Source organism: Psittacula echo (genome assembly GCF_963264785.1).
Source record: "Psittacula echo genome assembly, chromosome: 15".
Lineage (NCBI taxonomy): Eukaryota > Metazoa > Chordata > Aves > Psittaciformes > Psittacidae > Psittacula > Psittacula echo.
This window is the reverse complement of record NC_137751.1, coordinates 10,157,303-10,183,914: the sequence shown is the minus strand read 5'-3', so window position 1 is coordinate 10,183,914 and position 26,612 is coordinate 10,157,303. Positions and strand designations below refer to the sequence as shown.

The 26,612-nt window shown below is 48.8% G+C and overlaps 2 protein-coding genes across 2 annotated transcripts; both read left to right on the top strand.

Annotated features, from left to right (window-relative positions):
- Positions 1-1,655: 1,655 nt before the first annotated feature.
- Positions 1,656-9,027, top strand: NCF1 (neutrophil cytosolic factor 1; the record flags this gene model as incomplete). The annotated part of the gene is made up of 11 exons (XM_080629895.1): positions 1,656-1,784; positions 2,231-2,311; positions 2,630-2,705; positions 3,496-3,661; positions 3,767-3,822; positions 4,080-4,202; positions 4,689-4,796; positions 5,594-5,711; positions 6,542-6,649; positions 8,190-8,332; positions 8,879-9,027. The coding sequence occupies exons 1-11, from the start codon at positions 1,713-1,715 to the stop codon at positions 9,025-9,027; spliced, it is 1,200 nt and encodes a 399-aa protein (XP_080486021.1). The 5' UTR covers positions 1,656-1,712.
- Positions 9,028-10,625: 1,598 nt separating this feature from the next.
- On the top strand, positions 10,626-26,103 carry RCC1L (RCC1 like). Its single transcript, XM_080630349.1, has 11 exons — positions 10,626-10,962; positions 11,803-11,932; positions 14,046-14,174; positions 15,021-15,087; positions 16,193-16,244; positions 17,762-17,846; positions 18,891-19,072; positions 20,489-20,573; positions 21,629-21,802; positions 23,112-23,197; positions 24,697-26,103. The coding sequence occupies exons 1-11, from the start codon at positions 10,669-10,671 to the stop codon at positions 24,772-24,774; spliced, it is 1,362 nt and encodes a 453-aa protein (XP_080486475.1). The 5' UTR covers positions 10,626-10,668; the 3' UTR covers positions 24,775-26,103.
- The last annotated feature ends 509 nt before the right edge of the window (positions 26,104-26,612 follow it).

The window sequence follows — 26,612 nt, the reverse complement described above, 5'->3', positions numbered from 1 at the left end:
CGCTGGTGGGGCTGCCAAAGCAGCGGCCATGCCGTGGTCGCCCCCACAACACACAGCAGAGGTGATGTGCAGGGTGGCCCCGTGCACCCAGCGCTGCAATAAAGAATGCCCGCTTGCTAGAACTCCACTTGGTGATGGGGCTGCCGACCTGGCCCTGGCTCTTCACTGTCCTCTCATCTCAGAGGTGCCTCCAGAGCATCCCCAAGGGCTCCCTGCTGCCTTCCCCTGGGCTGGGCTGGAGATTCCCCACGGGAAACCCCGACACAATACAAACCACAACGTGTCCCTCTGACAGCCACCGGAAGGTCTCCAGCTCTCAAAACCCAGGTCCTGCATTCAGAAGCCAAAACATGAATCGGCTCTTGAACTCCATATTGACAGTAAAAAATACCAAAATGATAGTAAAATTCGGGTAAAACCACTGGTTTACTATTGTTATAACAGCAACACAACAGTGTAACAACAAAAATACTACAATAAAACAACAAAACAACTACAGCGTAAGAACAAAACAACAACAGTATAACAAGAATATTAGAACAAGTGCAGAACAAATGCAGAACAATAAAAATCTTCAACAAATATCATAGCCGCTGGTGGCCCAAAAGGCCACTTGGCATCTCTGTGGTCCTCCTCCTTGGGGGAGAAAAAAACCCAACCAGAACAGGTTTAGTCACACCCATGTACATCGTAATTTAGAAGGAAGGTGCTGCTGTAACAGCTCAAATATAAAACCAAAGTTTGATTTCATTAAGGAACGTGTCAATATTGGTGTTTTTTCCGGGAATTCAGACTGCACTCAACACACACAATCACAGCGCTCAGACCTGGCAGCGAAGCCCTCCTGGGGGTGGTGGGGACCCCACGGGCAGGGGGGAGCAGCTCTCGGGTGACCCCTGACTCCAGCAGCCTCTGCCCCGCTCCCACTGAACGGCACCAGGGGAGACAGCGCCGCAGCTCCTGGGAGCTGGTAAAGCCCTCTTGCTAAAACTCCACATCGGGTCTTGGTGAGTTCTTTTACCTGGACCCTCGGTCACAGCGCACCAGTTGTGAGCAAGGAGGAGCAAGCGCTGCTGCCCAGCGCTGAGCCGGTGGAGCCCGAGAGCTGTTTAGACACACGCATCACCGCCAGAGAAGGTCAGGGGCACCGCACAGCCCCGGGGGGGCTGCCCCTGGCAGGCTCCACACGGGCCCTTCCATCTCCCCTCGCCTCCCGGCCGAGGACCATGCAAGCTTCCCGGGTCCACACGGGACTGCCCCGCCGGAGCCGTGTCCCCACTCCGGACCCTCTACGGGCCTCCCCGTGTAGATCGGCCCCGCGCCCTGCCGTCGGTCACGCTCCGCTGCGCCATCGCAGGACTTCATTGCGGTAGCGCCGATCTCGCAGAGCTGCCGCTGCGCCGCGCCCGCACCGCGGCCCCGTCGGGGAAGCGCATCCCGTGCGTGCGGGTGAACATGGACACGGCGGCGGCCGCGGCTGCCACACGGGCAGACGGGCGGGTGCCCTCGGGGCTGCCGGAGCGGAGGGAGGCGGTGCCCGAGAGGGAGCGGGGAAGGGAGTGTTAAGAGTTACTGCTGCGATTGCAGGCGGACTTCTGCTTTCCCGCGGGCTTTAACGGCGGAGCGGAGCTGGGCGAAGGCAGACGGGAGGAGAGGACGCCCGGGGCGGCAGGAGCAGGGGCCGGAGCGGGACGTCGCGGCTCGGAGCAGCCATGGGGGATGCCTTCATCCGGCACATCGAGCTGCTGGGCTACGAGAAAAGGTTCTTCCCCAGCCAGCATTATGTGAGTATGCAGCGACGTTCTGACAAGCTGAGCAGTGAGGACTGGATGTGTAAAGAGTTTGGACAGTAAACCTCTTTAGATAAATATGACCAAGGGCCTAAGAGCAGCCTTTTTCTGGGGGGGATGGGGGGGATCATGGCTGATGGCATGAGCCGGATGGAGCCAAAGGCTAAAATGTCTTTAACACACGAGTTTTGGGGCACCTCCTTTTCAATCCATTGGTTACTTTGCAGGCTTGGAAAGGGCTTTACCCTCTTTGATTCCCACTTGTCTGCATGTTTCTGCCCCCTCTCTGTCCCTGCTGGACTTCCTTAGTGCGCAGCTCACTGGCTACCTGGGCAGAGCTACTCGCAGTGGGGTGCTGGAAGAAAAGCAGTTTATTTGAAATGGAAGCACCCATAGGGCTTCAGCCTGCAGAGCTGCAGCTCCTATGCTTTGCCCCTCAGGTCTACATGTTCCTGGTGAAGTGGAACGACCTCTCTGAAAAGCTTGTCTACCGCCGGTTCACTGAGATATACGAGTTCCATGTAAGTTGTCCCAAGGTGGGCACCAGCCCTCGGCCCAGTGCTCCAGGGCTCGGGTTGTGGAAAAAGAGAGTGAATTCAAGCTGAAATTGCCCCAAACTAAACCTGGCTTGGAAGAAGCTCATAGGTGCTAGTGCTTCAATGTCCTTTGCTCCTAGTAAGGAGGAGCCATCATCTCTGTGCTCCCCCGGCAGATTTCTCCCAATGTCCCAGGGTCCAGCCAGGACCTTCTGGTAGCAGGGGGGTGAGCACGAGGAAGGGGTTGCTCCAGAGGGGTCTCCTGGTGCCACCCTCACAGCCATGCCTGGCTCTGCTCCACAGAAAGCACTGAAGGAGATGTTCCCTATTGAATCCGGGGACATCAATATGGAGAAACGGATCATCCCGCACTTGCCAGGTGAGGGACAGGCACCGGGGCTGGGGGGTGAAAAAGAAATCGCAGTTGGTTGGGAAATTCCCCAATGGGCTGAGCTCTGCCGGCTTCCTCCAGTGCAGGTACTTGGTGTCATTTGTGTTCCTGCCCACTGGGCTTGAAAGAAACCAAACCCCCAGCAAGGTCTGAGCAGCAGCAACAGCGGTTTATCCCAAGTCTTACCAGCCCTGCAGATCCTGTCCTTCCTCCCCAGTGCCTGGGCACCCTGGGGACACATCCACAGTACTGGCTGTGGCAACCCCCTGCATGACGAAAAGGGTTTGGCTTTGGGGAGCCTGAGCTGAGCACTCCTTCAGTGACACTGTCACTGGGTTTGGTTTTAGTGCCCTTATGGCAACACATATGTTGTAAGAGGAAGCAATGCAATATGTCTTCGACGACAGGAAATGAACTGATGCAAAGAGCTGATGGTTTGTCCCCAAGCAAGGTACAGGTCAGCAAAATTCCCCCTTTATTTAATTTACTTCTTTAAAAGAAAGCAGGGAGGAGCATGAGAATAGCTGCTTCTCCCCAGGTTTTTGGGTACTGAACATGTCTCCTTTGCACCTGCCAAGGCTGGAGCAGCAAAGGAGGAGATGGAGCCATGCTCCTACAGAGCTTCACCTTATGGGCACCATGCAGCCATGCGGTACCCTTGGGGCCAAATGCACTTGTTTTCAGGGCAAAATTAATGACCCAGAGCAGCCTGCTTGGGAAAGTAATCAAACCAGGGCACTCTGTCGGACTTTTCTGAGTCTTTTCCCCTCTCCCCCAGCCCCAAAGTGGTTTGATGGGCAGCGCTCAACCCAGAACAGGCAGGACACGCTGGCCGAGTACTGCTACACACTGATCAACCTGCCTCACAAGATCTCCCGCTGCCTGCACGTGGTCAACTTCTTCAAGGTCCGTCATGACGACATGAACCCTGTCACAGACAGCCAGTGAGTCCAGCTGCCTGCCATCTGGGGGGAAATCCTGCGTTCCCAGCCTAGTGCCAGCAGTCAGGGGTGGCTGGCACTGAGCTGCCTTTGCTCTGACCCATCTAGGATCAGGAAGCCTGAGGTCTTCCTCCTGCCGAAGGATGCCAAGAAAAACTCCACTGGTAAGAGGCCTCGGAGGGGTGCAAGCGGCTGCCTCAGCAGCAGCAAAGCCTGGCAGGGAGATGGGCAGCCATCCATGGCTCTGGCCAAGAGCATGGTCTCTGTGCCAGAGCTGAAACCACAGCCTCAGAGGACTGAGTCCCAGTCCCGGGGTTCAGTTAGTTTAGCACCAGAAGAGGCCGGGAGAACACTTTGGGCTGCCCTGGGGCTGCTTTTGGCATGCCAGAAGTGGGGAACATCTCTCACTTCTCCCATACAGACATCACGGGCCCCATTGTCCTGCAGACATACCGAGCTATTGCTGACTATGAGAAGAGCTCCAAAACCGAGATGGCTCTAGAAGCTGGGGACATGGTGGATGTCGTGGAGAAGAGTGAGAACGGTATGTGTTCATTCCTCCAGAGAGCTCCCGAGGGCCAGCCCCATCCTGGCCACCATTTCAGCAGGTATGGGGACTGCCCATGCATCTTGTCTCCAAACTCAAGTTAGTTATGCTGGTGCATGGGTTAAAGGGCAGGTGGTTGTACCAGGGTCTCCTGGTGGAGAGAAGAGGCTCAGAGCAAATGTAACCGGCCTCTCGGCACTTCCCACCCCCTTGGGACATGTTTCACATTCAGACGGAGCCACATGACAGTTAGTTTTGGCCAGGGAGGGTGAGGGGCCATCATGGCAACCTTCTCACATGCCTCAGCCTGGTTTCCTGCCTAGGAGGAAGCAGGACGAACTGGCCAAGCTCCCTGGCTGCAACATGTAAACAGAGACCAGCCCTGGCGCCGTCCCTTCCGTCCAGGCCATGTGGGTGCCTGTACCCTGGTGCTGGTGTCCCCACAGCACCCTCTGCTCTTGCCCATGGCTGCTTTCCTTGCAGGTTGGTGGTTTTGCCAGCTGAAGAATAAACGGGGCTGGGTGCCAGCATCCTATCTGGAGCCGATGGATGGGCCTGATGAGTCTGAAGAGCAGGAGCCCAATTACGCAGGTGAAACGTTGGGGTAACCAGGGTGTGCAGCAGAGCAGAACCTGCCACAGCTCCCCGCTGGAGTGGGTCATTCAGTAGCCCCAGCTGGGCAGTCCATGTAGAGCAGGAATGCTGGAAAGGGAAGATGTTGCTGTAGGAGCTGCCAGGAGGGATAAATGTGATGGCTTCGTGCCGCAGTGTCAACCTCAGGAGCTTCCCACGACCTGCAGCTCAGCATTAGATGCTTGTTTTGGCTGATCACAGATGCAGAGCTTCATCCAGTGGCCGTCCTGGGCTAGCTGGGTGAATGCTGTGTTGCTGGGTTAGCAAAGGAGCACTGTGCAGCAGCTGAACCTAGGGCTGACGTGCAGGCTTTTCCCAGTGCTTGGCTCCTGCACTGTCCTCATAAGCCCTCCATGACAGCAGTTTATTGCACAGAGCAGAGGGAAGATCCTGCAGGCTCGTGCTGGTTGCTCTCCCAGCTTTGTCTTTGTGGTTTTCAAAACACTGCAGCAGACTCTATTAGCACAGCACTTCCTTCTTCCTCATTTAATCACCTGAGTTACAAACATGCTCTTCAGCAGCGATAGATGTGCTCCCACTGCTTGCATTCACCAGCTTTCTCCTGGAGAGGGGCTGGGAGGGCTGGGATGAGCCACAGGCTCCGTCAAGGCTGGAGGAAGTCTGAATCCATACTTGGAGACCTTGCCTAAAATGTATGGGAGATGCCCTGGTGCTTCCTCTCCTCAGTGCTGGAGAGGCTTAGCCCCACCCTTAGGGAGGTAGCACACAACCTGCTGACCCGATTTTGTGTGCAGGTGAGCCATACATTGTCCAGAAAAGCTACACAGCCATGGAGGAGGATGAGCTGACCCTCAAGGAGGGTGATATCATCGAAGTCATCCACAAGCTCCTTGATGGCTGGTGGGTCATCAGGTGAGAGATGCCAAGAACAAAACAGGCGAATCAGGGATTCGGGCAGAGGGAAGGGATGAACCAGCAGAGTCCTCCACATCGGGGCTCTGGGTGCTGCTGCCCAGCACTTCCTCTTGCAGGGCTGCTTCTAATAGCCTGTGCCTTTGCCAGATGTTAAATGTTGCAGCTGATGCTTCCTCTGCTGGGGTTTTCTGAAATGTCCAAGAAGGAGGCAGGTAGAAAAAACCCTTGTTATCTTGCTCTAAGTGTTGCAGCACATCTTCCTTTACAACACCTCAGCTTTGATCCCAGCCTCCCCTGCACACTCGGGCTTTCCCAAGGGGAATCCCGGCTGCTTTTGTGCTCCGGAGAGCCACAGGCTGTGCCTTCACAGCAGGACACGGAGTGGCTGCAAACCCTGGGGATCCTCCTCCGCCAGCCTGTGCCCGGGCACATGGCACCAGGAGGATCTCCTGCTGTTTGCAGATGTGCTGGGCTGGAGGAGGTAATGGGCCAAGGGACCAGGGAGCATTTCTTGAGCACGCAGCAGCAGGGTGTCTGGCAGGAGGCCCTGAGTGATGCTTCGAGAGCCCAGAGAATCCCCCAAGGGAGATAGTATGAGCTGGTGAGACCCTGAAAGCTGTGAGCCATTGCTCTTCCTTGCTCCCTACTTGCTTCTGGGACTCAAGCCACACTTTCAGGGAGTGCCATGGGCATGCAAGGTGTGGGGACAGTCAAAGCCCTCCTCACTGCAAGCAACAGGAGAAATCACCCAGCAGCAGCTGGGACATGAGGAGGTGGTAGTTGCAGAGCCATGACTGCAAGTGATGTTGCTTTGTGTTGCTGTGCAGGAAGGATGAAACCACGGGTTATTACCCCTCCATGTACCTGCAGAAAGCTGGGGAGGTGAACACCTCTGTGAAGAGTGAGCTGAGGAACCGGAGCGCTCCTCCACGGAGGTAGGAGAAGCTTGGGTGTGCAGGGAGGATAAAAGCTCTTTTTGAGTGGGGTGAAGTTAAACCAGACAGGGGTTTGTGGTGTCCCTTACTTCCCTGGCAATAAGGAACTGCCTGGGAGAGACGTGAGCAGGGCAAAGACCGACCAGGGGGCAACCTCCTGTAGCAAAAATAGCTCTGTGCTCTCCAACTTCCACAGGCAGAGAGGCACGCCAGCATTCCTCATGTAGGGCTGTGCAATCCTTGCTCCAACAGGAGCCAGGCATATTTCTCCTTGTCCTTGTGTAAAGTTTCTTTTCTGGGCTAATCAAGTTTAATTTTCAAGTTGGCCTTTTTCTTATTTCCTAAGTGCATCCACTGAATCTTTGAGAAGGGAGGAGAGATTTGACTAATCAGAGCTGCCAAGTGGCCTAATCTGATGGGAGGATTTGAGCTAATGGAAGGGATTCTATTTTGATTAAAAAAAAAGATAAAGAGCAGTAATAACTTATTAATTCTGATGCAAAGAAAACTGGTGGGAAGGGCAGACCTTGCCACGATCTTTTCTTCCCTATGAGAAAACATGCTATAAAATCCTTTCAAATCCAGCTCTGCTGGAGCACGGATTGAGTGTGAAACAGTGTGAAATGGCCCAAATCCACCTATTTGAGTGCAGTGATGCTTACTGAAGCCCTTAAGGTAGGGTGGTGGCCTGTGTCAAGGACAGTGATCTGCCCCCAAGGGTGAATGTTGTCTCTGTGGCTCTAGTGACAATAGCCAGGCTGAGCCCTGTTACAAAGGTGGTGACCTGCTGCTGTGGGTAGGAGCTTTGCTTTGAAATGGGGTAAGTGCTCAGAGCAGGGAGGGTGCACATTGCCTTAAGCAGAGCAGGAGGACAATGCCATGGGATGGGTATCAGAAGCCACCTCGCTCATGCCCTGGTAGTGAAGACAACGTGGTGGCCTCCCTCTGCCTGCCTGGGGACTGCTGCTCAGCCTTTCACTTCTCTCAGCAGTTCCTCTGCTGTGGGTTCAACACTGCACATCCAGGTGCACACTGACACATATCCCACGGACTGTTCTCATGGCCCAGGAACTGATCCTAGGGCGTCAGGGAGCCAAGCCATACCCCACACCAGGGATCTCAGTGTTGCAGCCAGTATAGATGCAACAGTATAGATCTATTCATCAAAGAGTTACAGATCACTTCCAGGGCTTTCTTGGATAAACCTCATGCCCGTCTCATCTTTCCAGCCTTGTGTCCAATCTACCTTGTCATCCCCATCATTACTTTCCAGACTTGTGCTCAGCCTTCACCCTTCAGTATCTGGTTCCAAAGCACCACTCCAGCTGCCTCCTAACATGCTGTACATCACGTCTCACCTACAGCTGCCCCCGAGTACTGGCTTCCACTTGCTGCTTTCCACTGGTCAAAACCAAACAGCAGATGTTGTGGTTTGGGTGAGGCAGAGGAGGAAGTGGGGGGGGGAAATGCTCGGCAAGGAAGTGCACAGTGCAAGTCTGCTGACATGGAAACTGAAAGGGTTGTTTCTAACTCACTGCAGATCCACCATCCGGAACGCAAAGAGCATCCACAAGCAGAGACGGAAGCAGATCAGCCAGGAAACCTACAGGAGGAACAGCAGAAAGTACATCCAGAGCAGGAGGAACATGAAGGAGAATTTCCAGAACAAAGCCAATGTCATCAGTGAGTCTCAACAGGGCTTTTGCCCTGGCCATGGGCTGAAGTCCTGGAGGCATGCCCTGTACCTTCCAACGCTGGTTGCTGGAGCAGGACAGCACACGGAGGCCACAACTTGTCTGTCCACCCTTTTCCTATGGGGAAAGCGTGTGCAAGGAGGTGTTTCTTTTCAGTGAGGTTTCTTACCTCTGGTTATAGGTCTTATCATGTACATTATCTGCCAGCAAAGCACCTAGAGGGAAGTGATGCATGAAGGAGGCTGCTGTCATTGCTTTAGATCTGTAATCCCCATGCAGGACCCACAGCCTTCCCAAGGGAGAGCAGCTCCTTGTGCAGACCTAGGGCTGGGCTTCCAACTGGGCAGAGCTCCCAGCTGGGCACTGGTGGGCTCGTCCCACCACCCTGACCTCCAGAAAGACCATCACATGCACGTGAGACAGGAGGAGAGGCAGGAGCTTTCGTGGCCATTACATAGGAAGCTTTTGAACGCTGACATGAAGGTGTTGGGTGGTGGAGAGCTCTGACCCATCTGTACATCTGCTTTGCCCACAGTTGAGAAAAATGAGCCAGAGGAGAGCAAGCCCAGGGCTCAACCTGCTGTTCCTCCCCGTCCCAGCAAAGACCTCATCCTGAACCGCTGCACCGAGAGCACCCGGAGAAAGATCTCCATCCACCGTCCCGATGAGCCCAAGATGTCCTAATGACACCATGAGGAGGGACCCAGTCCCGCTCCACCAGCTCCTGGGGAGCTGAGACCCCCACAGCCTCACCACTAGACCCCCTTTTACCCCCCATTTGTATTTTGGATGATTTTGCATTTTTCACCAATAGACTTTATTGGTGAAAATCATTTATTGGTGAATTTATTTTTTATTTTCACTTTATAGACATGTTTCAGCATCTGCCTGCACAGCTGGTCAGTGCAGGTACCAGGGAGCAGCCTGGAGAGCCAAGAGGATTGGGCAAGGGTCTTTTGCTAAGGATGCTGTCAGGGAGGAAATTTGGCTGTAACCTCATCTAGGTGTTCCCGCTCTGGCAGGGGGATTGGACTAGATGATCTTTTGAGGTCCCTTCCAATCTCTAACATACTGTGATACTGTGAAGCAAAAGGATGGCAGCTTCCTCCTGGAAAGTGGCTGCTTCATTGCCTCTGGAGGAAAGTGAAGGCTGGGATGTGTGGGTAGGAGCCATGAGACAAGGTGGACCCCCAAATAGCTGCACAGGTGTGGCAGTGGTGGCTTCCACCATGTTAAGAGGCCAGTGGCCATCACAGTGCCAGTGCCTCTGGAACAGGGCTGCTCCTCAACAGGGAGCGTGGTGTGAGGGCTGTGTCTGTGTGCCACCACAGCCAGCCCTGCCACTGCCATGCCAGGCAGGTTTGGATCTGGGTTTGGGTCTGCATCTGGGTTTGTGATGGAGCCTGGGTCTGGACCTTGGTGTAGGTTTGGGTTTTGGTCTTGGTTTAAAATTATGTCTGAGTCTGGGTCTGGAACTGCGCCTAGGTCCAGGTTAGGGTCTAGGGCTAGGATTGGGTCTAGTTCTGGGTATGAGACTAGGTTTGGGTCTGGGTTTGGATTTGGGTCTGGGTGTGTTGTCCCTAAAGTGAGGATTCTCCACCTGATCTGCAGTAAGCAAATCAAGACAAAGAGTCAAGGTACTTGGTTTTATTTCAATTCTGCAAATTCAGGTGCTCAGCCTCTACCACAGCCAGAACACCCTTGTTTCAACTCGTCTGACATTGATACCAGCAAGGTGGAACTGATTGGCAAGCAACAGTTTCCTTTACCACCCATGATTACATATTTTCGTGTTTATACATTTAGCTTCGTATTTAAAACAATTAGGGAGGCCCTCTAATTAGCCAGCTCATTAGTCACAAAGGGGTGTGTATTTTGATGTTAGAATTACGCAGCGTTAGTCAAGGATTCGCTCCTATCTGAACTTTCGTTCTAATTCACGCACATGTATCTATCTAATCAGCAACGCAGGAGACAGCCTGTGTTATCCTGGGGCTGGCCAGGATGTTCTTCACGGTTAGACACAGTTCATGGTTTCAACACAGACCCCGTGATTGCTCACCTTGTCACTTTTAACCCTATTATTTTGGCACCAGGTGTAGGTTTGGAATCGGGTCTGGGTCTAGGTTTGGGTCTGGGATTAGACCTAGATCCAGATGTGGGTCTGTGTCGGGCACTCCGAGCGGCGTAGCCCCTTTAAGAAAGCGGCGCGTCACTGCGGCAGGGCGCATGCGCACAGGGGGCAGCGAGCGAGCGCAGGCGCAGGGAGGGTCGCAGGTGAGGGGTCGACAAGATGGTGGCGGCAATGGCGGTCTGAGGGGCGCGATGTGGGGCGCGCTGAGGGGCACGCTGAGGGGTGGGTGGTTGCCGTCCGCCCCTTGCAGGGGCCTGGCCAAGCCGGCGGCCCCGCAGAGCACCCGCCAGCTGCGGGAGGCCGAGGAGGACGTCCCGGTGTTCCAGTACGCGGGGAAGGCGGCCAAGCGGAAAGACCGCGTGTTCGTGTGGGGCTTCTGCTATTCGGGCGCCCTGGGCATCCCCAGCTTCGTGAAGCCGGACGCGGGTTGGAAGAAGCCGCGGCGGATCCAGGCCACTCCCTACCGGCTGGAGACGGAGGAGAAGGTGTGCGCGGGGCCGGGCCCTCCGGCCGTGCCAGCCCGTGTGGGCAGGCTGGGTCTGTCAGCAGGGAAGGGCGTTCAGGACCCTGATGTACAGACCTTGCCGTGATCCATTTATTTTATGGATACAGGGGCACTGATCAGGGTGGTTGTTGGTATAACTGCAGTAGCATACAGATTGGAAAGGAAATAAGTATTCTTTGGTCGAAGGTATGAAAGAGCAAGAATGTGAACAATGTTTGTCAGAGGAAGGGGGTTTCATTTGCAATGGCTTTCATGTACTACTCTCACCTCCATGAAATTGGAACTTGTGTTGCAAATCACGTTGTTATTTTGCCTGCACGTTTCAGTTGCTACACTGTTGTCCAGTTCAGGAGGGTCAGAGCTTTTATACTGGGCTTTTCTTTGGCAAAAGGAATAAAATGGGAATATTCATCATTTCCTGTGGTTTGTTTTATCTGCTGCTGCTCGTCAGCGAGTAGCGCTTCCTGTTGTGTTTGAATGGGTCCTAAATAATGCAAAACTGTGTAACCTGCTCTAGTTGGCCCTGCTTTAGCAGGGGGATTGGACCAGCAGATCTCCAGAGGCTCCTTGCAACCCTAATGATTCTGTGTATGTATGCACATGAAAATAAAACTCTAAGGCAGTAATGTTGGCCTTGAGTTTACACTATTTTGCGTATCACTGAAGAGTGTTCCCAGTCAGTTTTGTAAAGACCATGGGTACTGTGAGTCTGGGCCATGTTTGGCTGCAGCTTAAGGAAGGCTGAATGCTGATGACCCAGTAGTGTAGGGTGAAACTACTGTTTGTAACTGAATGGTGTGTTTTGTGTTTGTCCTCGAAGATATCCTCTGCTGCCTGCGGTTATGGATTCACTCTGCTCTCCTCTCGTACCACGGACATCACCAAGGTGTGGGGAATGGGGCTGAACAAGGATTCCCAGCTTGGATTCCAGAGGAGCAGAAGAGACCGAAGTAAGGATTGAAGTGTTTTATAGACTTGGAGGGCAGCACTACAGGATACATATGACGTGAGAAACTTCACACTAGAAGGCATGAAAAATGTCCAGGGGGCTTTGATGCAGAGTGCAGGGCTGTGCTTTTTTGTTTGGTTGTTTTTAAGAGGGTATTTTTGGGAACGTAGCTGTGTTTTTGTATGCCTTGTACTTGGTCACAGTGTGCATCTGTTCTGTGCACCGTGCTTACATTCTTGCCTGGATGTAACTAAAATATCACAGTTTATTCTGTGGTTAAGGTGTTGCTTTGAATCTTTCTAATTTGTTAGTAAACACCGTAGTGGACTAGTTAATAAAACAGTTTTGGCAGGATGCTTTTGTACCTATAAACTAATCTGCTTTCCCACAGAGATCAGTGGAATTTTTTGTGAGCCTGTGGAGGTTTTTTATTTGAATACTGAATTCCATTTTGAAAGAGAAACATGTTACTCAGTCATTCTGTCTCATACCAGACTCTCAAATGCATTTCAGATGATCATTTCAGTGCAGAACATGGCCACCTTCCACCTAAGACAGATATGAAAACCACAAACTTATCCAATAGAATGGCTGTCTCTTAGTTCTGTGTGTGCTGATGTCTCAGGAGTATCTTGTAATTGACTTGTTTTTCATCTGACCCGCTGATTATTTTTGTCATAGAATCCAGAAATGGGTTAAATAATTTTGCAGTTCAAGCACTTCTGAGGCAGAGAGTGTTCAGTGTGTGGTAGGATCTGCTGACAGTGCAATGCAGATCAGTGGGATTGCTACTTAGCTTCCCAGAGATGAGCTTTCTGTTGTAAAACTGAGTTTATTACTCAGTTGAACAAGCCTGCTTTGGTACCTGCTAGTCCCAACACGGTGTCCCTGTAGATTCTTTGTTTCCAGGGGAGTCTGCAACCTTCTGAGTTGTTTTATTTCGTGCTCTAACTTCAGCTGTTTCTAAGCTAAACTATTCATATTTTACTCTTGCCCTTCTCTTCCTTAGTCACTTCATTGCCTCTTTTCTGCAGAATTCCTCTGATTTCAGTGATGATTACCACAGATCCCAGCAGCTTGTGTCGCTCTGCTGGAAGGAACAGTGAGAGAGGAAAAGGCTTTTTGCTTTGTAACTTCCACATCTCTAGACAGACACAAATGTCGCGTTTCAGTTCCTGCTATATTGCATGGCAAGCTCCCACCATTTGCAAACAGCCAGTTATGGTGCCTGTCACATCAAGTAGTGTCTTCTTGTAAAAGGATACCTAGATTTTCTGGGTATTTTCTAAGTGAAGGCAGTGAGAACTAGTTAAAGCACTGCTGCATGTGAGCAGAATACTGCTTTGGGTCCTCCAGGATTTTGTTTCGGTTGTTACAGTAGCTTTGATATCAAAGCTTTTTACCTCCCCTTAACCTTTTCCCTGGTACTGGTTAATGTTTTGCTGTTCTTCCTTTTTTCCTTTATTTTGTTTCCCAGTTGACCATAGCTGATTACATACTCTTCACGTTACTAAATCTTCTTTCTAGTACAGCCTGTCACTTTCTTTCCTAAACGCTGGATCTTTTATCCCCTGGGGAGCCAGGCTAGCTAATGTTTCCTGCTTTCCTTTTTTCTGAAAAGGCATTTAATCCACAGTTCTTTAAATATGAAGCCCTAAGATATTTTTTGTTCACCTTTTGTGCTGTCTTCTAGCGATTGCTGCTGTTGTACCTTAACTGCAGTATCCCTGGTTGCCCAGAGTGCTTAAGTTTGTGCATGGTGTTAAGCCATGATCCACCCTTATTTGCCAGAATGGGTAAACATATGGCTGAAAGCCTCAGTTTCTGAGTTCTGGCCACCTGAAACCTTAATGACATCTAGCCTCTAGATGTGGATTTTTGACTTCAACCAGTGGTTATTGGCTTCAGCCATCCCTATGGCTTTTAACTTCTCCCCCCCAGTGAAGAATCCCAGTCAGCCTTTTACTTTGGTTAGTGTCTTGGCTTTCTAGAATATATCTGCTTTTGAAGCAAAATAGAAGCGAGTGTGTGTATGTACAACAGGATGGGCAAACAAATGATGAATTTGCTTTGTGGAAGCCACTGACTTTTAAAATTTCTCTCTCTTCCTTAAGCTAAGGGCTATGAATACATCTTGGAACCCTCTCCGATTCCATTACCACTGGAGAAGCCGCAGCAGACTCGAGTCTTGCAGGTGTCCTGTGGGAGAGCCCATTCCCTGATCCTGACGGATAGTGAAGGAGGTATAGCATTGCTTGTCAGGCATCCATTGTCACCAGCGCTGTGCTTTTATGAAAAGCTCTGAGAAAGATTGTGTCTCCCAGAACTGGGCCCCAGATGGGCTGTTTGCACTGTAAATGAGATGCAGGTTGCTATTGGCCTTTGTGGGATTGCTGTTGGGAGGGAGAGCCCTGAGCTGATAACTGCATTGAGCTCTGCTTGGCTCAAGCTATAAATGTGTTGGAAGCTTTTTCACTACAAGTGTTGCAAAGTATTGATTGTCTATCTAGCCTTGGGCCTTGTTGAAGTGTAGCCTGTCTGGCTGAACAAGACAAACATGGTTTTGAATGCAGTTTTGGATGGCTGTGCCAGTACTCCTGTGCTGTTTTAGCCTGGAAGCCCCAGAGTGCCACACTTACAAAAGCAATTCATTAACAGGCCTTTACACAGAAGATCCTGTTTGAGAATTGGCTTTCCACATCTCTGGGAATTCTCTGGTGAGGTGGCTTCATTGCTGTGCCTAGTGATCCAGTGCTGCTTATCAGTGGGTGAGCTGGTTTGTGGGTTGATTTAAAGCTCCTGTGGGAGCGCTGATCTATTTCTGAGTCTCCTTGGCAACTACAGGATGTTACTAAAAACAGCCAATGGGCTCCAGGTGCCTGCAGTAATATTGTTGGGATATTGTTGACAAAAATGGATTTGGTCACTTGAATTTAAGTGGACTGGGTTTGAAGAAAGCTAATGCCAATTTTTACAGCACTGTATTCTACCGTTCATACTGAGGACCGCATGAAAGTATTTTGTGTACCTGAAAAGAGGCTTTCAGGGGGACAGTAATAAAACCAGTGCATTTTATCGTTGTTTTTCAGTTTTCACCATGGGGAATAATTCTTATGGACAGTGTGGCCGGAAGGTTGTTGAAGATGAAATGTACAGGTGAGACTCCAAAGATCCTGAACTACCTTAATGTTAAAAACGTATTTGCATGAAAACAACCCTACAGAAAAGCCTGGAGGTGGGAAAAGTCTGGTAGTGTAAGGATCCTGTTTAAGTAGACCAAGAATAGGCTTTTATGCTGCAGGCATCATATAAACGGCCTGGCTTTAAATCCAGGCTGGGCTCTAGCACCCTTCTGACCACATTCACAAGAGACAGAAAGATGTCAGCATGTGACAGATTTCACAGGGCATAGTGAGAAAACTCAACCTTCATAAATTGCTCATGGTAATTGGTGTTAGTAGTCAGTCTTTCTCCCTTTAGCCTCTCCTGCAATTTCTGAAGGTGTTTGAAATGCCAGTTAATGATGAGAGAGACATCCTTTTGTTTAATCTCTTTGCTGTAACTACACTTAAATCTGCAGTGCTTTGCCTTTACACACCAAAGCATATTCTCAAAATGCTCTCTCAGATACAGTATTGATGGAAGTGGATAGTGGGAATGTGTTGAAAGTCACTGATTCCTTGGCACAGCCTAGAAGAGATCTTGCTTATTGCTCTCTCTCTGATCCGCAAGACTTTTCCGTTGGAGTTAAAGGAAACAGCTGTGATTTTGCTAGCTTTTTTTTACGTTGATACTGGAAGCTAGTCATTAGATTGTTCAAAACAGAGCAGAATTCCTGGTTTTGTGAAAGAATGACATGGATGTTAACACTACACTGTGCTCTGGGATATCTGGTTAGTCTCTAGTGAGGTGTAGTATTTATATAGGTGCTGCAGTATTATCAAGTGTCTGTGCTCATTCTAGACTAGGGAATTTGAGGATTGCTCCCACCCCTAGTTCCCATGAGAGTTTATATTTATAAAGTGACAGTTCTTAACTTCTGAAATAGGAGAACACAAAATTACTTTCCTTCTTTGTGCAGTAGTTTTATAGTGGAGCTGTGCTCTTTGAATATAGAAGAGAACATGTGAAAGAATCTGTTTGTGTAATAGCAAAGGGGCTGTCATTAAAGGCAGGCCTACCTTCATGGTTTTTGGTTGCAGTCCTCTGAAATCCTCTGTGTTGCCTTTTCTCTTCTTGGTGGTTGTTTGATGGTGTCCAGTGAAAGCCATGTAATTCATCAGCTGAAGGACTTTGACAGCAGAGTTGTCCAGGTAAGAGAATCATCTGAATTCTGAAGGTGAATTGAAAACTGGCTGAACAGCCATGCTCAGAGGGTGCTGATCATTGGCATAGGGACTAGCTGAATGCCAGTGACTAGAGCTGTATCCCAGGGGTCAGTGCTGGGTCCAATTCTGTTTAACATTTTCACTGATGATCTGGATGATGGAGCAGGGTGTACCCACAGCAAGTTTGTAAATGACATAAAACAGGGAGGAGTGGCTGATAGACCAGAGGGTGGTGCTGCTGTTCAGAGGCTGGAGAAATGGGCTGATGGTGAAGTTCAGCAAGGGGAAGGGCAGACTCCTGTACCTGGGGAGGAAAAGCCCCAGACACCACTGCATGCTGGGGGCTGACTGGCTCAGCTGAAAAGGTCTGGGGCCGCATTTGCTGCATTTGCTCAACTCCTAGGTAACACCTATGTGGCAGGGAGGTTGTTCTGATGCCTCCGCTCTTGTGGATTAAATATCTTTAATCTTTGGCTGATTTTTAAGGTCTGCTTTTGAAGGTCTTGGTTTTAGTTCATGCTAAGCCTGTGGCAGGCATGGTTGCTAGGTCAACATTGTCGTGGTTTAAGCCCAGGCCGTAAATCAGAACCACGAAGTCCACTTCCCCCCCCCCACCTTTCTTCCCTCCGCTTCTGGAGGGACAGGGAGGAGAATCAAAAGAATGCAGCTCCCACGGGTTGAGATAAGAACAGTTTAATAACTAAAGTATAACACAAATCACTGCTGCTACCACCAGTAGTAATAATGATAAAGGAAATAACAAGGAAGAGAATACAACTGCTCACCAACCGGTACCTCACCCCCACCCTGCCATGATCCAGCCCTTCCGGGAACTCTCCGTTCTACATCCTGGGCATGACGTGCTGTGGTATGGAATACCTCTTTGGCTAGTTTGGGTCAGATGTCCTGTCCCTGCTTCCTCCCAGCTTCTCCTCCTCCCTGGCAGAGCATGAGACTCACAAAGTCCTTGGTCAGGGTAAACATTCTGACCCACAACTGAAAACATCAGCTTTATCAGTATTATTCCCAGGTTGAAAGTCAAAACACAGCACTGCACCAGTAGAAAAAATGACTGCTACTGCTAAACCCAGGACAAACATAAATGTCAGTTTGAGAACAGATGTGTTTCTAGAGCGCTTACATGGCAAGGAATCAATAGCAGTTTGTAGCTGGCATTGGAGCCATGTGGTAGCACTCTGGGAAGGGACATCTCTTGCTTACTCTTTGTTGTTTTTTTGTGTTGTACTGCTGAATTGAACTTTCTGTTAACCCGGCTTTGCTTTGGATCTCAGAACAAATCAACTGCAGCAATATTGTCCACAAGGAAAATTCTTTATCATGCCTTCCCTGTCTGTAGAGCTGTTTGATGGGGAGAGGGAGGTGGAAAATCTGAGATGATGGGCACTGTAGAGGTTCATTGCTCAGTTGGTTTGCCAGTAATGCTTCATTAAATCCATTCTCAACACATGAACTTCACTGACCAGCTCTGACTTTGTGTGCAGGTCGTATGTGGGCAGGACCACAGCCTGTTTAGAACCAAGAAAGGTACAGTCTATGCATGTGGATGGGGAGCTGATGGACAAACAGGTAGGATCTCAGTTCAGCTTGTATTTCAGTGAATTGATGAACATAACAAGCTGTCCCTAATTCAGAGCTTCTGATGCATATTTGTCATGCATGGGCTGGGATGTTTCCAGCTGTGTGCAGATGGTATGAATACTCTTGTGTAACCAAACTGAGACAAACCAGTTCATTTTTAGAAGAGCTTTAGGATGCCACGCTGGCAATCCAAGCATGCAGTCTTGGATTTCTCCTCTCATGAGGAGAATGTGCCTGCTGTTTAAAGCTTGTGAGGGGATGTGGAAGGGGTATGGGAAGGTTAGCTCCTTTGTTCTGGGCAGGCTTTGCCTTCCCAATTCTTATTTCAGGGTCTGTTTTCTTTCTTGCTTCTTTTGAACTGACAGGAGGTTTTGGCAGCTGCTGTTGTCATAGCATGGGATCTTTGGCCAGGCCCTTTTTCTGGCGGCTTCTGCTGTCAAAGAACTTCCTCACAGTCCTTCCTACCATTCCTTCTGCTGCTCCTGAATCTGGGTGCTTCCCATGTTTGTCTTGTGTAGACATGTTGTAGGCCATTCTTGTTTCTGTCCTCTGTCAGCCCTTTCTGTCCTCCTTACCAAGCAGTCCTTTGCCACGTAGTGCGTTTCCTTCCCAGCCTCTTTTGCCACTTCACCTGCTGTTGTCTAAACTGATTGCAGTGTGCTGTTACTCATGGCTTTCCTTGCAGAAGGCAGGATACAGCCAGTTTGTGAATCTTCACCTCTGTTGTGATGTCTGCCTGGCTTGATTGCTGCTCTCTCAAACACTTTGGTCCATGCAGATGAGGGAGGACGCTGTTTTCCAGGTGTGATTGTATGAAGTCGTTTTGTACTCTAGAGAGGCTAGTAGAACTGGTGTTTGTGGCTGCTTGTACTTTCAAACTGGTAGTTAAAAGAGATGGACAGGCAGATTTCTTTTGGAGGAGGGGTGATTGGGTTCTCACATGACGAAATGGTCCTATGTAGGTGTTAAAAGTATGTCTAGGAGAAAATGCTTCATAATCTCTCTACCATTTTTTTTCTTTTTTTCTTTCAGGTCTTGGGCACTACAACATCACCAATGTTCCTACTAAGCTACGTGGTGACATTGCTGGAGTAAACATTATCCAGGTCTCTTCCTACGGGGACTGTTGCCTGGCTGTTTCAGATGAAGGAGATGTCTTTGGTTGGGGAAATTCAGAATACCTGCAGCTGGCATCTGTCACAGAAACCACGCAGGTCAGTTGGCCTGAGGGCATGGTTTTACATGTTTCAGTTCAACTGCTGTGTGCAGATTCAAAGATTACACACCTCTCCCTGCTCTGGCTTCCTTAGGCAGCAGCATAAATCAATATAAACTCACACCACTAGCAGTCTGGTTTTACCTATGGTCACAAAACCAGTCTGTCTGAAATGTTTGTACAGCTTTAGGGCAGTACATTGCCCAGCTATTGATGTGCAAAAGTTTGTGTCACCTCACCTCAGTTTGTCTGTTACAAAGGAAGAGTGCACCCCGTGTTCTTTCCCCATCCCATGGATTCTGCACCGGATTTAGATCCAGCTCGAGTGCCTGTATTGGTTTCAGGACAGGATTTAGGCTTTTGGCTGGCTAATGTAGACTTTGGAGTGGTCCTGCTTTGAGCACGGTGCTGGTCCATATGACCTTTGGAAGTCCCTTGCAATCAATTTATATATTGGTGATTTTTCATGAACAACCTTAGTAGGTTTATAGCTGAGTCCTCAACAAATCCCAGTGTCTCACAGCTTAGTTTTTTAGAGCAAACTCATGTGGGGCAAAGATACAGTGCTGACTTGACACTAAGCGTTGTAGTACCGAGGTAATTAGGCAGATGGTTTCCTCCTACAGTGAGAGTAGGAAATGGAGTCAAGGAATTAATTGATACTCAAACTATTCTTAGCAGAAGACTAAGAATGGACAGTTGAATCGGTAAAATAAGTACCTCTCTTTCCCATGCCTGTCCTTGTAATGCTACCTAATGAGAGCTGTAAGGCCTGAAGACAGTGACCAGGTTAAGTAGTGTAGTAGTTTCCTGGCTGGGTGCTCAGTGGAGGTCAAGAGGGTCTGAAATGGATGAATGGCATGTTTGTCAAAGCAGGAATTTTAGGGACAATGTAGATAAAGGCCAGATTGTGAAATCGCAGAGCTGGATGTTATCTGGGAAATCCAAGGTCACTGATCACATGTGTCAAGCTGTGTATGTTTCTTTTGTGCTGAACTGTACCAAATAAGAGTGATTTTCTTCAAGTGATTTTTCTAATCTGTTCAAAAATGCCATGGACCAATTTTGTGAAAACTTACAAATGTGCTCATTTACTGACTTTCCTATTAGGTCTGCCTCAGAGAGCCAGAGATATAAGCAGATGTTAAGCATTCCCAGATTTGTTGCCATGCATATAAGCTTTCTAGTGGGTAACTTCTTTCACTTAGTCCTCACTCTCAGCCTTAATGCATTTCATGTAGGTTTTTTTAATCGTGGGACTTGCATTCATTCCGTAATTCAGGCAATAGAGGAGAGGTCTGTATCAGCAATTCAGTGAGTGTAACCCCTAATCAGAACTAGAGAACAAGTTTAAAATGTGTATCTAGTTGGCAATTTACGTTGTCTGTAACAAGTCTTTTGCAACCTCACACAGGTGAATGTTCCCAGACATTTGCCATTCAAGATTGGGAAGATAAAGGAGGCTGCATGTGGAGGGACTGGCAATGTCGTGCTGACGGGTGAGTTTGCTTTTACATTCATCCTCTTTAGTGCAAGCCCATGTTGTAAGTGGATTGTAGCATCATGGAGCATGCATTTTTTTTTTTACTGGAAACAGAAGAATACTGTCTTTTATGAGGAAAGGTGGGAGACTGCGAAATCTGTGATTTAAGAATGTACACGGGGAGTTACTTTCAGTAGCCACAGAGTGTTGCTTCTAGTATGTGCTGTGTGAGCACTTGAGCAAACTAGAACAAGAGCATGGTTGCTGCTTGTGGCTCTGATCTCGTTTGCTGATCACACGGTCCATGTGTGTCTATAATAAAGATGGATACAGGGAGGAAGGTCAGCAGCACTTGAGAGAAGAAGAGCCCTCCAAATTCTATAAATCTGACATGTAAATAAATCTTGATAAACTCGGCTGGCAAGCGGAGAGTTCTGAGAACAGTGAAGCTCTGCAGCAGGCTTCTTAATGAGTGCTGCTTTGGATTGCTGGTGGCCAGGGAAGTACAGCTTGAAAGTAAAGGAATGAGGGAGAGGATTGTATTACTTTCATGAAGGATCATCTGAGGAAGATGTTCATATATATGATGTGGTTGCGACGACAAAGATATTTGAACTTCTAGCTTGAAGGGAACAGACTTAGCAACCTACTCTGTCTCATGCTGTCCAACTGCTGCCTTTCCCAGGCACTCGGTGTAAGGCAGAATGCCAGGCAGAGCAACTGGCCTAGTGCTGGTTTGGCCATGCCTCAGCGGAAACAGCGGTGATAATAAAACACTCAACATCTATCTCATCAGTCAGTAAGCTGAAGTATTTTTATCCAGCCCACACTGTGTTGGCATTATTTCCCAATGAAAGTTTTGCCTGTGAAGCTTGATCTGCTTGCACAGCTTAGGAAAAACTGAAGGCATTTGGATGGGAATGCATTGTTTGGAAGTTTGAAATACTCAAAAGGTGTTAGACTGCTCTGGGAGAAAGGAAAATATCCTTTTGGATCTGATTAACTCTTGGTCATGGCACGAATTTCACAAGCGCAGACTTTCTTACAGAGTGTGTTCTCATTGTAATACAGAAGAAGGAAATGTTTTTGTCTGGGGATACGGAATTCTTGGGAAAGGACCAAACCTAATAGAGACAGCGGTGCCAGAGATGATCCCACCCAGCCTTTTTGGCTGGTCAGACTTCAATCCGGACATCCGTGTTGCTCATGTTCGCTGTGGACTCAGCCATTTTGCAGCACTTACAAGTAAGTTTCTAGTTCTGCTGTCATGGAGAAGTCCCATTGCTGTGTTACTCGCAGTTAAGAGAAAACAAGGAGTTTCTTTCCACTTAAAGCACACTGGACTGCAACAGGAGGGGCAGGCAGCACATTTACAGGTGTCAGCATGGTTTCTGACATAGGTACTGCACTAGCATATGCTTCAATTAAGGAAGCGTCATTCTTCTAAAGCAAACAAAATGCTTCTCTAAAACAGGAAACCTGGGAAGGTTTTTTTCATTTCCTTGTAGATCCTAAGTCAGCTGCGCTTCAGAAGGACCAGGAATTCATGTGATAAATGAACAAACTAAAACGGAGTCTAAATCAGACTCAGGGTTTCTTGGCTCCTCTGAACAACTGAGTTAACAATCTGAGGTGGGAAGACCTACACATTTAGCACGCAGAGGGCATGATGCTCTGATATATGTACACCCTGTGCTTTATAGCAGCCTTTAAAGGAAGTTTTGAATTTGAGAGTTATCTAAGAATGGTCAGCAGAGGGCAGCAGTGCAGAAAACCCATTGCTTGGTGACCAAAGTAATAGTTTACTAAGGAAACATGCCAGGTGCCAGCGTGCTTGGTCCTTCCTGGGGCTGTGATATGCATGGCTCTGTAAGTCTGGTTACAGAGTGCTTGTAACTGGTCTCCCCCTGGTATTCAGGAAGCTTTAAAAACTGCCTTCTGATTAAACTGTGCTTACGTTCTAGATCGTGTTTTGTTTGTCTCTGCTAGGGGCTGATCTGAACACTTCTGAGATCTGCATGTATTGCTGAGGAGCTTAAAACTCCCCCAGTGTTGAACACAAGTTCCTTTTCTTTTCCCCAGTTGTCGTTAGAAGGTCACTTCTATCGGGCAGAATAACCAGTCCCTAGGTGATGGCCTGGGACACATTTCACTGCCTTGCTTACCTGGTTTGCTGTGCTGAGAGCTGATGTGGGTCAGCTGTTGTTGTCTAACTTCCAGCACAAATGATTGAGTCCACCAGGAATGATTCCCTGGAATCTCTTCTGCTGCACTCTTTCTTCAACTAAAATTCCAAAGCAAGAGCTGTAAGAGGGGGAAGCAAAGAGCTGTGCCCAGAACTTGCTGCTTGTCCTGCTCATTAGGCATCATTTTCCCCAAGCACAAGTACATTTATTGTACTTGGAACTAAACTCGATGGCTTTCATACTGCATGTATAGCCCTTTATACTCTCAGAAGCACTGTAGCCACACTTGTCAGAATCTCAAAGAGAATTCTTCCTTTTTAATGACTCTGCCCTATTTTGTTCTTTTGATTCTTCTTTATCCTGTATAGACAGAGGAGAACTGTTTGTATGGGGCAAGAATCTAAGAGGATGCCTGGGAACTGGAAGAATGGAAGACCATTATTTCCCATGGAGGGTAAGAATGGAAGTATTAAGGTCAAGAGTATATTCTTTAGCTAGTCTTTGTTGTCTTGAGGGCAAGAAACATCATTTGCTGGGTAGTTTTGTTGGGTAACTTTGCTTAGGGATGGAGGTATTCAGGAATTTTTTAGTCTGCTATTTCAGTATCAATTTCAGATCCCAAGGCAACATCTGGTGCTCTGCCATCGCATCTGAACAGTTCTTGCTCCCTGCTCATCCAGTCTTCTACCTGCTACCCCTTACTGCCTCTTCCCTCCCCACCAGTATTGGTCATCTGTGACCAAAAAGACTTGCATTACACATCTAAATTAGGTGAACATTTTGGTCATTGTGGTCAGACTGTAATGACAGAAGGTCCACATAGGAGTGGACCTATGACCTTCCCTTGCTCTTCTCCCATGTCAGGCAGCTATGGTGGTGGGTCAGTGGATGGACTGTGTAGCTATAGTAGGAGATCCTTAACCACTGAACTGTTTTCATAGCTGTTTCGCAATGCTTCCAGTTCCACTCCCTGCTCTGATGGCTCTGGGAGCCAGACTCTGGGGGTGTAGAAGAGTCTTTGGCTCTGGAGTTCAGCACTCAGCCTAACAGATGTTCTCAGTCTCCATAAAGGCCAAATAGGAGAGGAGGGAGGCAATCAGTGGGACCACCCTAGAGTCCTTTCCCTATGTCTGAACTTGCAGTGGATTTGTATCTTTAGCATGCTTTCTTCTCCTTTTAAAAATGAATAAAAAAGACAGCTCTGGAGCATTTGCCTAAAACCACACTGCTGTGGCTGAGTGGAGTTTCTGATTTCACCAAGTGTGGCATATCCAGGTTTCCCTAAGCATGGACGTTGAGGGTTATGCTCCCTCGAACAGCCAGCTCCTGTTTGACACTACTACAGCAATGTATCAAAGCAGGGGCAGTTACCAGGATATTTGTCTGTGACCTCCTGCTCTAGAACCAGCCATCTCTACCTTAGCTCTAACTTCTTTTTCTAGCCTCTGCTTGAAGTCAGCTTTACATGAAAGAGCTGTAACTATTCTAGTGAGTGAGCTGGATCTGCTTAGCATCATAGCAAAAGCTGCCTTAGGCTGGAGTTGAGCTTTTGCCTTGTTCCAGTCCTCGCTGGTGAGAGAAGAGGCAGATCCTTGGGTGGATCCTGTTCCTGCTGTCTGGATTACCCTCTGTTTGGTCATGCTGTTTCTGCTGCGGAACAGATGGGCTGAGGTTATGGTCTCCTCACTATCTGCTAGTGAGTCCTCATGTTCTGTCCTTCCAAAGGTTTATGTCCTCCTGTGGAGTGTGGAGGGAGAGAGGAATATTTTACAGCTCAGCACACAAGCATGTCTGGTGCTGAGTCTTCTTTCTCTGGGTTTTCAAGGTGGCACTTTTGGTACACGTCCCTGTGAAACCAGCTGGCATGTTAAGCAGGAGGAGAAGGAGATACAGGAAATACCAGGTGCAAAGTCCCAGCTGAAGAAATAATGCACTCTTGTGTGTTTGATGCAGGTGACTGTACCCGGTGAGGTGGTGGATGTTGCGTGTGGAGTTGATCATATGGTAAGCATGGTTAAGTCTTTTACCTAGTCATAGTGCTGAGCCTCAGGACTGTGCTAAGAAGATGGGGGCACTTGGTGACGAGTTCTTGGAAAAGAAGACTCATTCTGTGAAGCCAAGCAAGAAGTGACTGTGAGCAGAGATGGCCGTAGTAGCTCCTGGGTGTGTTGTCATCTCTGCATCATTGAAATGCTCCAGCCTGGCAGCAGGAAGGAAGTACGTTCCCTGAGGAGTGGAAATGCAAGGAGTGCTCTGGATGGTTTGTGATGAGCTTACGAAGAGACTGAGGCCAGCCACAGCTGGTGAATCCCTCTGTGCCTAAGGATGGAGGGCATCTCCATCAGGGAAGACTGGCATGAGGTGAAATCTGTAGCACAGGACATTAATTTATAGACGCTTTCCCTGTCACCAGCTCTGGGGTGTCAGTGTTGGTCTTATCCACAGTATTTCTCAAGGAAAGGGGGGGTTTTAGTAACTATTTCTTTATGTGAAAGAAAAGTCATGCTGGCTGTTGGAGTCCAGCACAGCTGTCCTTGTGTCCACCACCAGCTGTGCTCTGCCCAGGCTGCTGCTCATATGGAAGCTGAATGCACAGTGGCTGGGAGGCAGAGGTGTGCTCTTATCCTGGGCTGTTACAGGCTTTCCACATGAGCTCTGAACACCAGAAGAACACGTTGGTTAAACTGGAGGAGTGAGATCTTGTTTGCAGGAAGAAAGTACTGTTAAATAAGACAGCCCGGACGGGTAATCATAGGCCATCTATGCTGCTGTTGCTGTGGAAGGACAGATTGATAGTGACAGTAGCCAATCTGTCCTATTTATGGAGGTAGGCTGGAAACAAAGCTCCCTCTTGGCTGCTTGCAGGGTTGGTGCTCAGGCACCAGGTGTGAACAGTGCTCACTGCTCAACAAGTACTTAAGTCTTCATGTGCTGATCACAGACCACTGCCTTTGGTTTTTGGGGAGCATGGCTACACTCTTGTCTTCTGGGGTTTGGTGGCTCTCAGTTGCAGAGAGCCTTTTATATCAGCCAGGCTTTTTGGGAGCACCGAGCCAGGGTATGGAGTCTTACTGGGCAAGAAGCAGAGCCTTTTTTCTTAGTGCCTTCTTAGCAGAGAAGTTGTGGTGAGTGCGATTAGGCCACGGTGAGCTGATGGACATGGGATGCAGTAGCTGTGTATACCTGTAGCAGGCACTCACCAAATCTCACACTGAAGTGTGGGAAGCGCTCTCTGGTGAAATATCCCAACCATCAGGTGAAGTTCTGTCATTTCTCTCTGAGGGGGGATCTGTGTTCTCTGTAAATGAGTTTGGCGAAATCCAAGCTGATATATTTTTAATAAAGTGATTGTAAAGTCTTTGTCGGTGCTAATGGGAACATTCTCACACGTGAGCCGCTCTGTCTTGCACTCTGCATTTAAACGTGAGCAGTCACAGTGATGTGACAGGAATCTCTTCTCTCAGCTGAGCTTCCACATCTGCAGGACTGATCCCTGTGTAGGCAGGTCTCCATGGACCCCGGGGACACCACACACTCACGTTTAGCTGAAGTTCTGTATCAAATCTTGTGTAATTGCCAGAAGTCAAGGGGTAAACTCCTGACGAAACAAGTCTTGAAGAGCTTTACATAAAATACAGGGAAGGTGAAGTAAAGTACACAGAGACATGTACAGGGGTTGTTATTAATGTTGCTGTGTAACTGGTGGTGTGTGGTGGGTTGGGCAGAAGAAGCAGAAAGCTCCTGTTAAATTGTGCAGAGCTTCACTGCTGTGAACTCCATGAAGTTATCTTCAATTTATATCTTATTTCTCCATGCGACTCAGGCAACTTGAGCTGCTCAAACATGTCTTGTTGGCCTCCTGGGAGCAA

Excerpts from the sequence above, each read along its gene's own strand:
- RCC1L (XM_080630349.1), top strand. The coding sequence starts at position 10,669 with ATGTGGGGCGCGCTGAGGGGCACGCTGAGGGGTGGGTGGTTGCCGTCC. Across the intron at positions 10,963-11,802 it reads GGCTGGAGACGGAGGAGAAG|ATATCCTCTGCTGCCTGCGG; the intron begins GTGTGCGCGGGG and ends TTGTCCTCGAAG. Across the intron at positions 14,175-15,020 it reads CCTGACGGATAGTGAAGGAG|TTTTCACCATGGGGAATAAT; the intron begins GTATAGCATTGC and ends GTTGTTTTTCAG.